The sequence below is a fragment of the Trichosurus vulpecula genome, chromosome 6 (genome assembly GCF_011100635.1).
Source record: "Trichosurus vulpecula isolate mTriVul1 chromosome 6, mTriVul1.pri, whole genome shotgun sequence".
Classification (NCBI taxonomy): domain Eukaryota; kingdom Metazoa; phylum Chordata; class Mammalia; order Diprotodontia; family Phalangeridae; genus Trichosurus; species Trichosurus vulpecula.
The window spans coordinates 165,252,930-165,266,586 of NC_050578.1; the positions used below are offsets into that span (position 1 = coordinate 165,252,930).

General features: G+C 37.6%; 1 protein-coding gene across 1 annotated transcript in view; it reads left to right on the plus strand.

The window, feature by feature from the left end:
• ATP8A1 (ATPase phospholipid transporting 8A1) overlaps positions 1 to 13,657 on the plus strand; it is a 297,433-nt gene that overhangs the window by 111,074 nt on the left and 172,702 nt on the right. Inside the window, exon 15 of the mRNA XM_036763200.1 lies at positions 5,136 to 5,180. Coding sequence (XP_036619095.1) covers positions 5,136 to 5,180 — 45 coding nt within the window. The remainder of the gene's footprint in view (positions 1 to 5,135; positions 5,181 to 13,657) is intronic.

The window sequence follows — 13,657 nt, forward strand, 5'->3', positions numbered from 1 at the left end:
AGGAAGAATTTAAATTGACTGAGATCTTTTGCATAAGAACTAAGACTGGGAGAATGGTGGTACCATTACCAATGATAGGGAAGTTGGGAGCAGATCATAAACTTGATTTTCAGCATGTTGAATTTGAAGTGACAGCAGGATATCTAAATGGAAATTTTTAATAGCAGTTGGAGATGGGGAGTTGGAGAGTGAAATCAGGGTGACACAATAGAGAGACAGTAGTTGAACCAGAAGAATATATAGCATTCTTAAAAGAGAGACTATAGAAGGGAATGAGCAGCTGAAAACCTCAAGGAGGACTCTTTTGACCTCAGGGACAGAAGGAAGAAGAGACCTTAGCAAAGGAGGTAGAGAAATGACTATTTAGAGCATTTAGATGAGATCCAGGCTAGTGTCGCAGTATGCAAGCCAGTGGGAGAGGAATTGAAGGGGAAAGCTGCCCACAGAATCTCAGAGAAGTGACCTCAGGAACCATGTACTAGAATACCTAACAAGTAGTAAAAAGTAGCCTTTGCCTCATGGCCTCTCATGCGGAGGTGATCCACTCTCTCCTAGGAGAGCCCACTTTGGGATGGCTCTGACTGGGAGGATGATTCCCTAAGTTTAGCCTTTCCCAACATAAAGCCTGAGATTTATTTATTTCTTCACAATTTCTATCCATTGCTTTCACTTCTGTCTCCTAGGACCAAACAGATCAAGTGTAGATATGCTCTTTTGCATAATTGTCTTTCATGTGTCCCTTCCCTAAGCCTTCCCTTATCTGGGTTAAATATTCCCAGTTCCTCCAACCAGTCCTTGTCACTGACCTTCCTGAAACATACCCCAAACGCAACTTAATACTCCAGTTTTGTCTGACAAGGGTGCTGTGTGGCAGGATTAGCATTGTGCCTTGCTCTTAGAAGGCATATAATGGACATAAACTCTCCTTGGCCAGTATAATGTGCCTAACTTACTTTTGACTGCCAAATGAAATTACATATACATTCTATTTGCAGACCACTAAATTTCCTGATAATCCTCAGCTGAATTGACCTTCATCCAAGCTCTGCTAGTCATAGAATTTAAAAACTAGATAGGTGGAAGACTTTATATTTGTTCCTATGACATCTAGTATTTTTTTTTAATTTGGCCCAAGGTTCTGTTCTGTGAAGATAGTTTTTGGATCCTGACTCCGACATTCAGTATGTTAGCTATCTTTCCCAGCTTCCTGTCATCTGCAAATTTCATGAAGGTGCCCTATGTAGATTCAACCAAATCATTGATTAAAATATTAAATGGAAGAGGGCCAAGCACAAATCCTTGGAAATACCCCCATTAGACATCTGCTTCCAGAATGACACTGAATCATCAATAACTACTCTTTGGGTCTGAACGCACGTGTCATCTAACCCCCATCTATACCCCTTGTCCTCAAGAATAACAAGAATGACTTTTTCAGATCCTTGGCTAAAATCATGGTCAATACTATCTACCCATTTCCCCCACTCTTCAAGTATTGAAAAGAAAATGAATCTATTCTTGCATGATGTCTTCTTGATAAAGCCACACTAGTTCTTGGTGATCACCACTTCCTATTTTAAATGTTTTCCAATTGTCTCTATAATGATAATTTCAAGGATTTTACCTGAGAGCAGGAGGAAGGGAACTGGCATTTATTAAGTGGCTTCTACGGTCTATGAACTTTATAAAAAATATCTCCTTTGGTCTTTACAAACAACCCCGTAAGGTAGGTGCTATTGTTAGCCTCACTTTACAGTTGAGGAAACTGAGGTAGACAGATTAAGTAAATTGCCAAAGTTCACAAAGCTAGTAAGTGTCTGAGGATAGATTTGAATTCGTGTCTTCCTAACTCCAGGGCCAGCTGTCTATCCATTGTATTATACTGTGGCACAGTAATGGAAAGTGAAGTTAAGGCTCACTGGCCCATTGTTTAAAAACAGAGACTTTTCCCTTCTTGGTTCCTGCAATTTCTCTCCCAGTCTCCAAAATCTTCCAGGAATCACTGACACTCAAATGCCTGCCAGTTATTTTTGGTACCCTGGGATTGTATTCACTGAGGCTTGATAATTAAACTTCGTGAAGGCAGTTAGCTGTTTACCTACTACATCTCTAGTTATCTTGGGTTTCATTTCCCTAGAAGCCAATTTTTTTTGTTCTTTCCAGTGCCAAAATAAAACTTGAGGAGCCATCTTCTATCCATTGTCTGTTACAATTTTGTCCCATCTGTCCCAAGTAGCAGCACTCTCTCTTTAAGCCTCGTTGCCAATATAGCTTTTTTAAAAAGAAAAACACCCTTTTTTGTCCTCAGGTTTTCTTGCCACTATCAGCTCATTTTGAATATTAGTGCTTCTGACACTATCCTTACAGAGCCCTGCCATGGTTTCCTTTCTTTCTCTTTTAAAATTTGTCTCTTCTTTATCTACCCTCTTTCCATATTCTGTGCCTATGTCTGCAAAGTCTTAACCGGTTGAAGAGTTCCCTGTACATCTGGATCGGTTCCTTTAGACGACTTCCCCAATACCTCTTCATTAGAACTTCTTTGTGCTTTCAGAATTTCCCTCCCCTCCTCTGCTCTCCTCTCCCCTCTTCTCCTCTCCTCTCCCCTCCTCTCCTCTCCTCTCCCCTCCTCTCCTCTCCTCTCCTCTCCTCTTCTCTCCTCTTCTCTCCTCTCCTCTCCTCTCCTCTTCTCTCCTCTCCTCTCCCCCTGAAGTGTTCTCTTTCCTCTCCTCTCCCTCTCCTTCTCTCTCTCCCTCTCCTCTGCTCTATTCTGTTCCCCTTAACCCCTGCCTTCTCCTCCTGTCCCCTCCCCTCCTTTTCTTTCTACAGCAGCCACTCACAGCCCTGATTGGCACAGAAAAGTTAACCTACTCTACTTTTCCAACCATGGCTGGTTCCCCACTCCTTTGGCAGACTAGTGACCCTCTGCTCTCAGAGTTTCACTATATTAGTGCTGGACTTAGTGAGGAAACCTTAAAGTCTTTATCCTTATGACATCTCAGAACTCCCAAACTTGTGATTCACCAGCCCTAGGCTTCCCTTGTAGCAGGGATTATGGGTATGTACTACCATGCCTGGCCAGAATTTTATTCTTAAGAGCTTGCCATCTATTCTGCTATTCTTTGCCCTAGTAGCCAACTTCTGGGGAATTTTAGGTCATGAGATCCCTTTAACCCTTTGGAATCTGCTCTCCTAAAGACTAAGTTGCATTTCAGACTCTGCCTACCCTTCCTTTCCTTTTCTATTATGAATGCTGAGATGAAGTCATCATTTCCCCTTACAGATCCCATTATTTCCACCCCAGCATTCTGTTTCTCCATCTAGATAGGTAAAAGAAGGAGAAAAATGAGTATTTTTTCCTGTTGACCTGGATTTGCTCACCTAAGTAGAGGACTGGCCAGTCTACCAAGAATGGAAGAAGGAACAGCAAGGTTGGGAGAGTGTGGAGCTATGGCTTTTGAACAGAATGAGAGTTTATTGAAAGAGTGTTGAGCAAATTGAAAATGGTTGAAGAAAAAGAAAAAGAAAAGAAGGCACGAGCCACTAAGCCTCAGTAAAGGCCTATTTGAAGCTAGCTAGCATGAATTTGTAATGAACTAGTTAAGCGTGACTTTGTGACTTTAGGTTTGGTGGCAGCAACAGAGGAAGTGAATGGTAAGCAATAATTCAGTGTCTTGGATTGGTACAGCAATAAGATGATGAAACAGAGGAGCAGAGGACATTTGTGAGAATAATGTTTAAATGACAATATCCAGGGAATGCGCTAATAGACTCCAAATAGGGCGGAGTGGAGTGATGAGAGCTGGCTGAGTGTGTGTTGAAGGGGGGGAAGTAAGATGATCATGTAAGAGAGGAACACTAAATTAGTAGTCTTGGGAGATGAAGATCTGATAAGGAGTTTCTAGAGGATGGTTAATGTGGAGAAGAGGCAGAGAGAGAATTTAGAAATCCAAGAAATGCTGGAGTGATCAAGGTTGATTTGGCTAAATGGAAAGGAGGAAAATTACCCAGACATTGAAAATATAGAAACTAGAAACTAGAACAGTATCCTAGCCATCAGCTTCTTAAAGGACCAAATCCCTTTCCTCCAGGATCATTTAAAATACCATTAAACAAAGAAAATTTTTGAGCCAGAATCTTTGCCTTTTGTTTTCTTTTCTTTGGGTTATCTTAAACTTGTATTCTCAAGAGGTGATATATTTGTTTTTTAAATTCTGTGACACTTCCCTGTTGTTAATGTCATTGGATGAATAATAATTGAGTCATGTTTAACCCCAGAAATTGTATTAATTTTTTGATGTTACAGTGACTATTTCTGTCTTTGCTATCTACTTAAGAAGTGTTCCTGTGTTTGAAAGTAAATATTTGTTAAAGAAATTAATCAAATACTTAACTTTTATTGTATTAGACTTCACTAGTACATATTATGTATGAGAGTAATTGAGCCACTTTGAACACATTAAGTATTTGAGGTTAAAGGTTTTATGTAGTGAATTACTGCTACAGTGGAAATATTTTGACTGGTAATTTGGTTTAAAATGTTAATTTTGTGGTAAAATAGAATTGTGTTACTATCTTTGCTTTATGCAAGCAAGAAATGAGTAGTTAATTTATCACACATATATCACCATAGGGTCTTGAAAGTATCTCCTCAAAAAAGAATAAGGAAATTTGCAGTCTCACAAAATGTCCCATAGTAATGCATGTTTATGTCTCCCTAATGAATCCTTGCTTTATCTTGGCTGCATTATTTATAAGATTAGTTTGTCAATTGACTTTAGCCACCAACAAATTTAAAAGGCCAACTGTTTGCATTTGTCCATATAGATTTGTATGGGTTTCGGTGCATATGCATATATATGTGTGTATGGCATATCTTATCAAAAATTACTTGTATTTTAAATATCAATGAACTTCTTGGCTGTCTGAGACTATACCTTAGTAATCCTGCATGTTTAAGACTCCACCAATTACGTTTTATATGTCATCTTGATGTACTTGTTTTTATTAACCACCATTCTTTTGAAATTTACTAAAATTCTCTTCCTTAACTTCCTCTATTCATGCTTTTCTTTTTTTTTAGCCTTTCTGTGATTATTTTCCTTCTTTTTCTATTCTTCCTTTTGCTCTCTATGAAGCCATTTCCCTGAACCTGAGGATTATGGGTACTCTACTGAAGATTGGTAAGCCCTAAAAATCTTTCAGACTTTCAGTTTTTATTTTGTGAAAATGTTTGCATCCTATCGTTTTATTACCACCCACCTCTCTCTGTCTCTCTCCCTCTCTCTCTCTCTCTCTCTTCTCCCTTCCTCCCTCCCTCCGCAAAGCAGGATAGTGGGTAGATTGTAATTGTGAGGTAGATTTTCCTCAGAATATATTGGATATTTACTATACTATGTAATCATTGTTTCTGGTTTAATGGTGGAATTTCTGGAGCATTACATTCCATAGCTCACTAATCTGAAAATCTTATCTGTCTGTGATAAATGCATCTGGGAGGGAATTTAGAAATATGGAAATTACAATTTTCCATTTTGTGTACTATTTAGCTTTTGTAACTTTAACATAAAACCCTTCAAAATTCCTAATAAACTCATCGCTGCCACTTTCTGCCATCATGACCATAGTATACAAACCACACACACACACACAGCTTCTGGAATAAAACCCTTTTCTCTCTCCACCCACCTCCCAATATCATTCAGGTCCACCAGTCACTGCTGTCTACCTTCTCTTCATGCTTTTCACACCATAATCATCATAAATAATTTTAGCACAATATTCATTATGAATGATTAGCCTGTAGAAAACCTTAGGACCTAGGAACTTTCTATAAAATCTAGTGAAATTTATATTTTAGAAAATGGACACTGGTATATTAGGTTAAACAAATGGTTCCACATTTCTGTTTGTGATGTCCACCCCAAAAAGAAGTTGGGGATTTTTTTAGGTGAGTATTGAATTTTCTAGGTATCACCTGAATGCTTATAATTTTCCAAAGCATTTTCTCCTGCTACCCATTGACTTAAATTATTAAATTTATTTTAACTTGTTTTTAAAATGAACTAACTGCTACTATGGGTTACATGCAGAATTAAAGTAGCGAGGTTCCTTGAACACCAACAGAAGGGAATACATTGTATATGACTGCAGTAAATGACATGTTTCTGATATCAGGCTGTGAATATATCTTTAAATATGGATCACATAAATGCCACAATCGAGCAGAAAGTTATTTTCTCCTGGTAAAATAAAGCTAAAGTGAACCTACAAGTGATAATTACAGTGACAGCTATGGTTCATGTGTCAGCTAATGATTCAGCACGTTCAAGTTCACTGCTGCCGGTTTCTTAAATGTTGACACCTACATCCATAGTGACTCATTCTTGTTATTTTTAAAACTTTCTGGAGTATGCTAGCATTTGTGGATGACTCAAATATAATGATACTTAAATCCATGGATTCTCATTTGCATACCTCAGCACTTGTGAGATTCCAATTAAAACTTTGTTCTACTTCCAGGTTTCTTGTATTAATTTTTTAATTGTCTTTGTTTTCCTAATAGTAATTTGTATAATTATAGCTAACATTTCTATAGGGCTTAACACTTGCAAAGCTCTTTCCAAAATCTTATTTTACAACAATCCTATAAATTAGGTGCTATTCTTATGCCCACAATAGGGTTGTAATCAAATTGCTACTAATCAGGTTTATAAAAGCTTAGCTGTTAGAAATTTCTAGGTGTTTAGTTCTTCCCAATAAAGGTCAGAGTAGCTAGATGGCACAGCAGAGAGAGTGTTGAACCTGAAGTCAAAGAGACCTGACTTCAGATCTGGCTTTACTAGTTAACAGTTACTAGCTGGGCAGCTCTGGATAGGTCATTTGACCTCTGTCTGCCTCAGGTTCATCATTAGCAAAATGGGGATGATAATAGCACCTAGCTCCCAGTCTTGTAGTTCAATATAAATTGTTATATAAATGTTACCTATTCTTCATCATCATCATCATCATCATCATCACACATTCTTAGCTTAAATACCGAATGATAACATCATCAGGATAATATTAGAATTGCTTAGATCACTTAAAAAGGAAAATATTTGCTCAGTTGCTCTCATATCATCTGGCAATAGTTTGCAAGTTATGGTACAGTTTAGTGTAGCCTGCAATTTGTTCTATTCCAGACTTTTAAAGAAAACTTTGTGAAAACAGACTTTCTTATTAGATTTTTTGACTTTACTATTTTAAAACATATTGATAAAGTCTAATAGTCACTACTTCCCTTTAAATGCTTACAGATATTCCACTGGACTGATAGTAATCATGAAATTATCAGCAATAGGCATAAATTGTACCATTTATACGATAGACACCAAACACCAGAAGACTTTTTTCCATCTTTATATTACTATTAACATAACTTTAAATTCTCAGAATTACAAACATACAGTCTCAGAACTGGAAAGGACCTCAGTGACTCTCTAGTCCCTCCCAGATTTGACCAAGGATCTCCCCTCTGTAGCATTTCTAATGAGTGGTCATCCAGGATTTGAATGACTCTTTTTCTAGCCTGCTCCATACTAAAGTAGCCTATTTCGATTTTAAATAGCTCTGATTATGAGGACAATTTTTATACATAAAATTTAAGTCTCACTCTTCTAATTCCACCATTGCTTTTGGATCTACCCTCAGAAGTCAAACAAAATTATTCTAAATCCATCTCTACAACAGCTTTTCAGGTATTTGAAAACTGCTGTCATCTACTCACATCCCCTGTCCACCCTCTAGCATCAGGTCTTCTATTTTCCAAGGAAGACATAATTTACCATCTAAGTCACTCTCCTCTGGATGCACTCTTATATATTAGTGATCTTCCTAAAATGTGGTACCTAGAACTGATGAGAGCACACTCCAGTGGAACTATTACCTTGCTTGTTTTGGGTGCTATACCTCTTTAAACACAGCCTCACATGGCATTGTCTTTTTTTGGCTGTCATATCCCTCTGCTGACTTAGAGTGACCTTGTAGTCTACTAAAACTCTCAGATCATTTTCACAGGAACTGTTTTCTGGCTCTGCCTCCCCATCCTATACTTTCTGATTTTTTTTTAAACCCAAGCGTAGAACCTTAAATTTGTCCCTATTAAATTTCATTTTATTTCATTGACCCCAAGCTTCACTTTGGATTCTAACTCTTGTCACTCATCAAATTATCTCTCCTTGCCAGCTTTATGGCATTTATAAATTTGACAGATATGCCTTCCATTAATTCAATTACATCATAGATAAAAATGCAAAATAGCACAGGCTCAATAATATATCCTGGAAGCATTCCCCTAGAGTCCAGTCCCAGGTGTTATTGATCTATTAATGACTACTCTTTTGGTTTGACCATTCAGTCAATTCCAACACCTTCCCCCAAAATCCTGCCCCCTCTTTGCTTCTCCTCTTATCTCAGTGCTATCTTAAAAAAAGGAAAACTTTGATCATTTCTCATTCTGGGATTTGATATACCTGACACTCTTTTTACAGAGCTTTGCTACTCTTTTGCAATTGTCTTCTGTCGGCGGCCGGACGGGTGTGCCCCACAATAGCACCCCGTTCTCCCCGACTACCGCCTCACACTCACCCTGCCCACGGGTCTTCGGACGTCTCCGGCTCCTCCCGGGGGACGCGAGAGGAGAATCACCAGGCAGCTACCAGAATGCGACAAGCAGTTTTATTGCAATGGCGTACCAGAAATCTTACACAAAAATCCCACTGACCCTCTCTGGGGTGCTCCTTATATTGGGAGTTTCGGGTTAGCTCCTCCCCAGTTCCTCCCCGAAGGTGGAGCCCTTCCAGTTGGAGCCGCCCCGGTACTGACGTAACAGAAGCCACACAGGCACTGCTGCGTCAGCAGGTCCAGACTCCCTGGTGTCTCACTACCCTCTCGGGGGGCCCAGGTCCAGAGCGCCCCTAACAGTCTTCTGTTATTTGTTCTTTCTTATAATAATTCTTTATCCATCTTTTAAAAATGTGAATTAATCTGTGTTCCCTTTTGAAGCTACATTAGTCTCTTTATACAGTTTCCTCCTTTTGTATTTTCAAGTTTTCATTCTTGTGAACTTGGACTAACATTCTTCTTGACTCCCCCTTCAAATATCAGGTCATTATGTGTATATTAAATTTAAAAAGTAGGTAGCCTGCTTCAAAATCATATCAACTCTTGGTAAAGGACATAGCACTAGGAAATGACTGTGCTAGGTGCCTTTTATGGGAAATCATTAGTTCTTGGGTTTGATTACTAAGCACACAGGATCTACATGGCACTTGTTGGATCCTTAATGGTCCCACTTCAATCCATTGAAATTTTTCTCCAAAATGTCTAGGGTCCATGTAAGACTATTTCCAGTTTCCCTTTCCTTTTCTTTCCCAACATCTATGATAGAGTGATGGTTTGACCCCAAATTTCCTTCACTTCCAATATCAGCTTCCTTTTTCTTCTTGTTGGGCAGAATAGCAGTCCTTTTGCTCTTTTCTTCACCTTTGGAAGGCCAAAATTATCGTTAAAGCTAGTTACAGCTACTTCACTGATTAATCTGATGTTCTGCTTTTGGCTGAAAGAAGACTCTAGAGGTGTCCACATCATTGACAACCCTATTACCTAGAATACCATGCTTTCACAAGAGCTATTTGATATTACACAAAATTTTCATCTGGTTCCTCCCAATAGCCAGATGGTTTGTATTAAGTTCCCATCACAACTTCTGCTTCTGCTTCTGTTGTTCCTCATCTCAGAATTCTCTATCATGTTTTCTCCATTAGGTTCCTGAATTTTTTTTCATATGAAGATATTTTCTTAATATGCCAAGCTACTCCAGTGCCCCCTTTGTCTAGTCTTTTGCTTTTGCAAGTGCTATGACCTTATAGAGCCATATTCTAGGAATATGTTCCATCCTGCTAAGGCTCAGTAATGCTTACAAGGTCAAATTACCCTCCTTGCAATTTGGATCTCAAATTTGCCAAATGCTTTGTACATTTGTGCTGAAACATACGGTACCATAGGTTTATTGCTGACTCACTTCTTGATTGTTGTCTTCCATGAATCACTTGTACTGTCTTCTGCTAGTCCTCTGCCTGTGTTGTACCTGCCCTCTCTATGAAATCAGGCCTAGCATATCTTTGTGTGTACTTCCCCTTTCAACCTAAAGCTCTCTTGATTAGTTATTTTCACCCATCTTTATTGTTTGGAATAGCAGTAATAAAAATTGAACCCATAACAAGATCACTATAGGGGACAAAGCCACATGTCAAATTTGTAAACATCATTATACAAAGCAATTAAAGAGACAGTATGGTTCAGTGGGTAGATAGCCAGCTTCAGAACTATGACACATGCTGACTGTGACCCTGGGGAAGTCATTTAATCTCCCAGTGCTCTGGGAAGCTCTCTAAGGCTATGAGTTACAGAGAAGAAGCCAACTTGCATTGCTTCATGCAGTGGAAGCTCCCTCATCTGGGAGTTCCCTAAACCAATGAAATTACAGCTTCAGTTCTTGACCCTTTGCCTATGTATAATCATTTGTATACTTTTTTTTGTATACTTTTAGTTTCTCAAATCTCACTTCTGTTGGCCAAGGTCCTAAGTGTGGTACTTGTTGAGCCTAGTTAATTTGGGTCTATTCTATGGCTACAGATATTCTCCTTAAACTCAGTCAGTCTTTCTGCAGATTTCTCCATTTGGCTCCAATATAGATGAGTGTTAGTGGCTGCTGATGGCTCAATGTAATACCAGCAATATATTTTGGGAACACAACTCTTAAGTGCATCTTCTTTTAATAATGTGTCAGTAGTGAAACCTTCCTATAGGAAGGCTAGTACATCTGAACATAAATAATCCATATTAGATATATGCAATTGATTTGAACCAGTATAATCCAGGAAAATTTCCAAATGTGAAGTTAAAATTCAGGTACACTATAATAGAATAGCTCCTAAATATGGGTAGGTAATTGAGATATTTAAATTTAATTTGAAATGCAGAGTTTATTAGAAGTAAAGACTAACCATTTCAAACATTACCATGACTCTGCTCTCCTTTGAGTTTACTATACTGAATATAGTTACAACAAAATTTGCTATAATGAAAGCATTTTGAAACTGAAATATGACCAATGATTTAGTTATACACATACCTGTATAATATCTATGTATACATGCATGTGTGTATAATATATGTGTGTATAGGTATACACACATAAATATATATATATATGTATATGGAGAGAAAGAAAGATGTAGATAGATATAATTACAGTGAAAAGTATGTGCTCTTTATTCAGCCCTCTTTTCCCATCCTTCATTTATAGCTTTGATTTGTGCCCCAAAGTTCTCTAAATCAGTGGTTCTCAAAAATATATTGTTTCACCAGTTGATCTGTAAGCTGTTCTTCTCTTGCGATATTGATGCTTATGAAATTATTATGTCTCTGCTCTTTTAAGATTTCGTTATAATAATAGCGCATCTAAGTCCATAACCAGTGTTTGAATATTGCTTTTTTTGATATAATTAATTACAATGAAAAGCATGTATAATCAGTCTGAATTTTTGTGGAGTGGGAATTGTTTCTAATGAATATAATTTACGTAAGGTGTTTAATTTTTTAAAAACCAAATAGAATATCGTCTTGATAACATTCTTTCCATTAATTCTGGTGAGGGGTGTGTGTGTGTGTGTGTGTGTGTGTTATTTACAGTGGCAAATAGTAGATTAGTAGCCCATGGTATCTTTTATCACACTAGATGATCTACAGACCAAAAAAGTTACAGAAGCACTGTTCTAGGTGTTTATTAAGTTTAAAAAGTAGATGGCCTGCTTCAAAATCATATCAACTCCTGGTAAAGGACATAGCACTAGGAAATGACTGTGCTAGGTGCCTTTTGTGGGAAATTATTAGTTCTTGGGTTTGGTTACTGATGCACACAGGATCTGCATGGCACTTGTTGGACCCCTAGTGGTCATTGCAATAGCATGCAAGGGTTGGCCTTGATTAAGCTTTTTTTTTTTTCTTGGCATGTTTTAAGATCTTACCTCTTTAGGATTTGGTAATATTAGCATATTTTTGTGTTACCTTTTCTTTTGGAAATTTAGAATTCCTTTTATTTCTGGTTATAAGTAAGACTTTTCCCCCTAATCTCCATGTTGTCATACCTATACAACCTACTTTAACATTGTAGAAATCCATCAAGAAGAATTAAATAACCAAAGAATGTAACCTTCCAGACAGATTGTTTTGAGTCTTTGGTGGCTAGTTATTTAGTGTCTGCACATTTTTAATAGCATCACAACCAGAGAATGTATTCTCTTATATTTCTTATATTCATATTTTGAGTATTTTCTTGTATGAACATTTTCTCATTCTATGCTATAGAAATGGCAGTGTTTCATCTGACTATATATAATACTTTAGATACCTAGTTAATTCTGTGTTCATATATATGAAGTACAGCCATGAAAACTGAGAATGAGTTTTTAATAAACGTGCTAGAAGTCATAAATATAAATGATTCTCCATCTTCAAAGAGTTCACCTCAGGAGATTGAGGCTCTTATTCCAAAGGAGCTGCCATTACTCAGGATGTTTTCAGAACCTTCTTAGCTTCAGAGACATCTTTGGAGCTACGTGAGAAGATCCATCCCATTGTCGTGTAATCTTAACTTCTTTTTGGCCAAAACCAGTATTGGTTAGTGAGATCATCTTATTTACATACTAGTCTTGGCTCCAAATGGCTTTTGCTGATAAAACACGTAATCATTTTTAAAGGACAAAGATTTGCCAATATAGAGGATTTTCAAAAGGTTTTACTTCAGGTTCTGAATTTTTAAAGGTGTCACATTCATTGGCACCTTTAAGATCTAAGATATTGGTTTTTAAACTGTCAGATTATGTATATTTATCCCTCATTTAGATAAAGTACAAACATATATTCATATTTCACTTAGCTGACATAGATGAAATATCGTCAGACGCTTATGATCTGTATTGTTGCAGAAGATAGGGATAAGGACTGGACCTGTGATTTCTTGGGTATGGGACAGTTGCTTCATCAAGCATGAGACAGTATTATAAAATGTAGTACTTTTTAAAGTAAAGGATACTGCTTTATAAAGCCGTGTATGAATAGCAGAGGCAGATAGGAATGGAGACTAGGTCTGTGATTTCATTGGTACAGGGAACTCTTAGATGAAGAAATTCCCTCTATCGATGCAGGTTGGCACCCTTTCTGTAACTTCTAGTCATAGAGAGTTGCCTAGAGCACTTTGAGGTTAATTAACCTGTCCGGTGCTACCTGGCCAGTATATGTCAGAGTGGGACTTGTATCTAGGTCTTCCTGGGTTTGAGACCAGCTCTTTATCCTTTCTGTGAAATTGTTGTGTTGTTGTATAAGGAACAGGAAGGCTTGGTTCAGTGCTGAGTAGGTGGTAACTTCTTAGTAAATATTTATTTACTCATCAATCATTAAGTCCTTATTAATTCCCTGCCATGTGCCAGGCACTGTGCTTAGCACTAGAGATACAAAGAAAAATTAAATAGTCCATCTCCTCAGGCACCTTATGCCTTATAGCAGATGATAAATTAACTTAAATTAGCAAATTAAGTTTGAATTACAATGCAGTGTT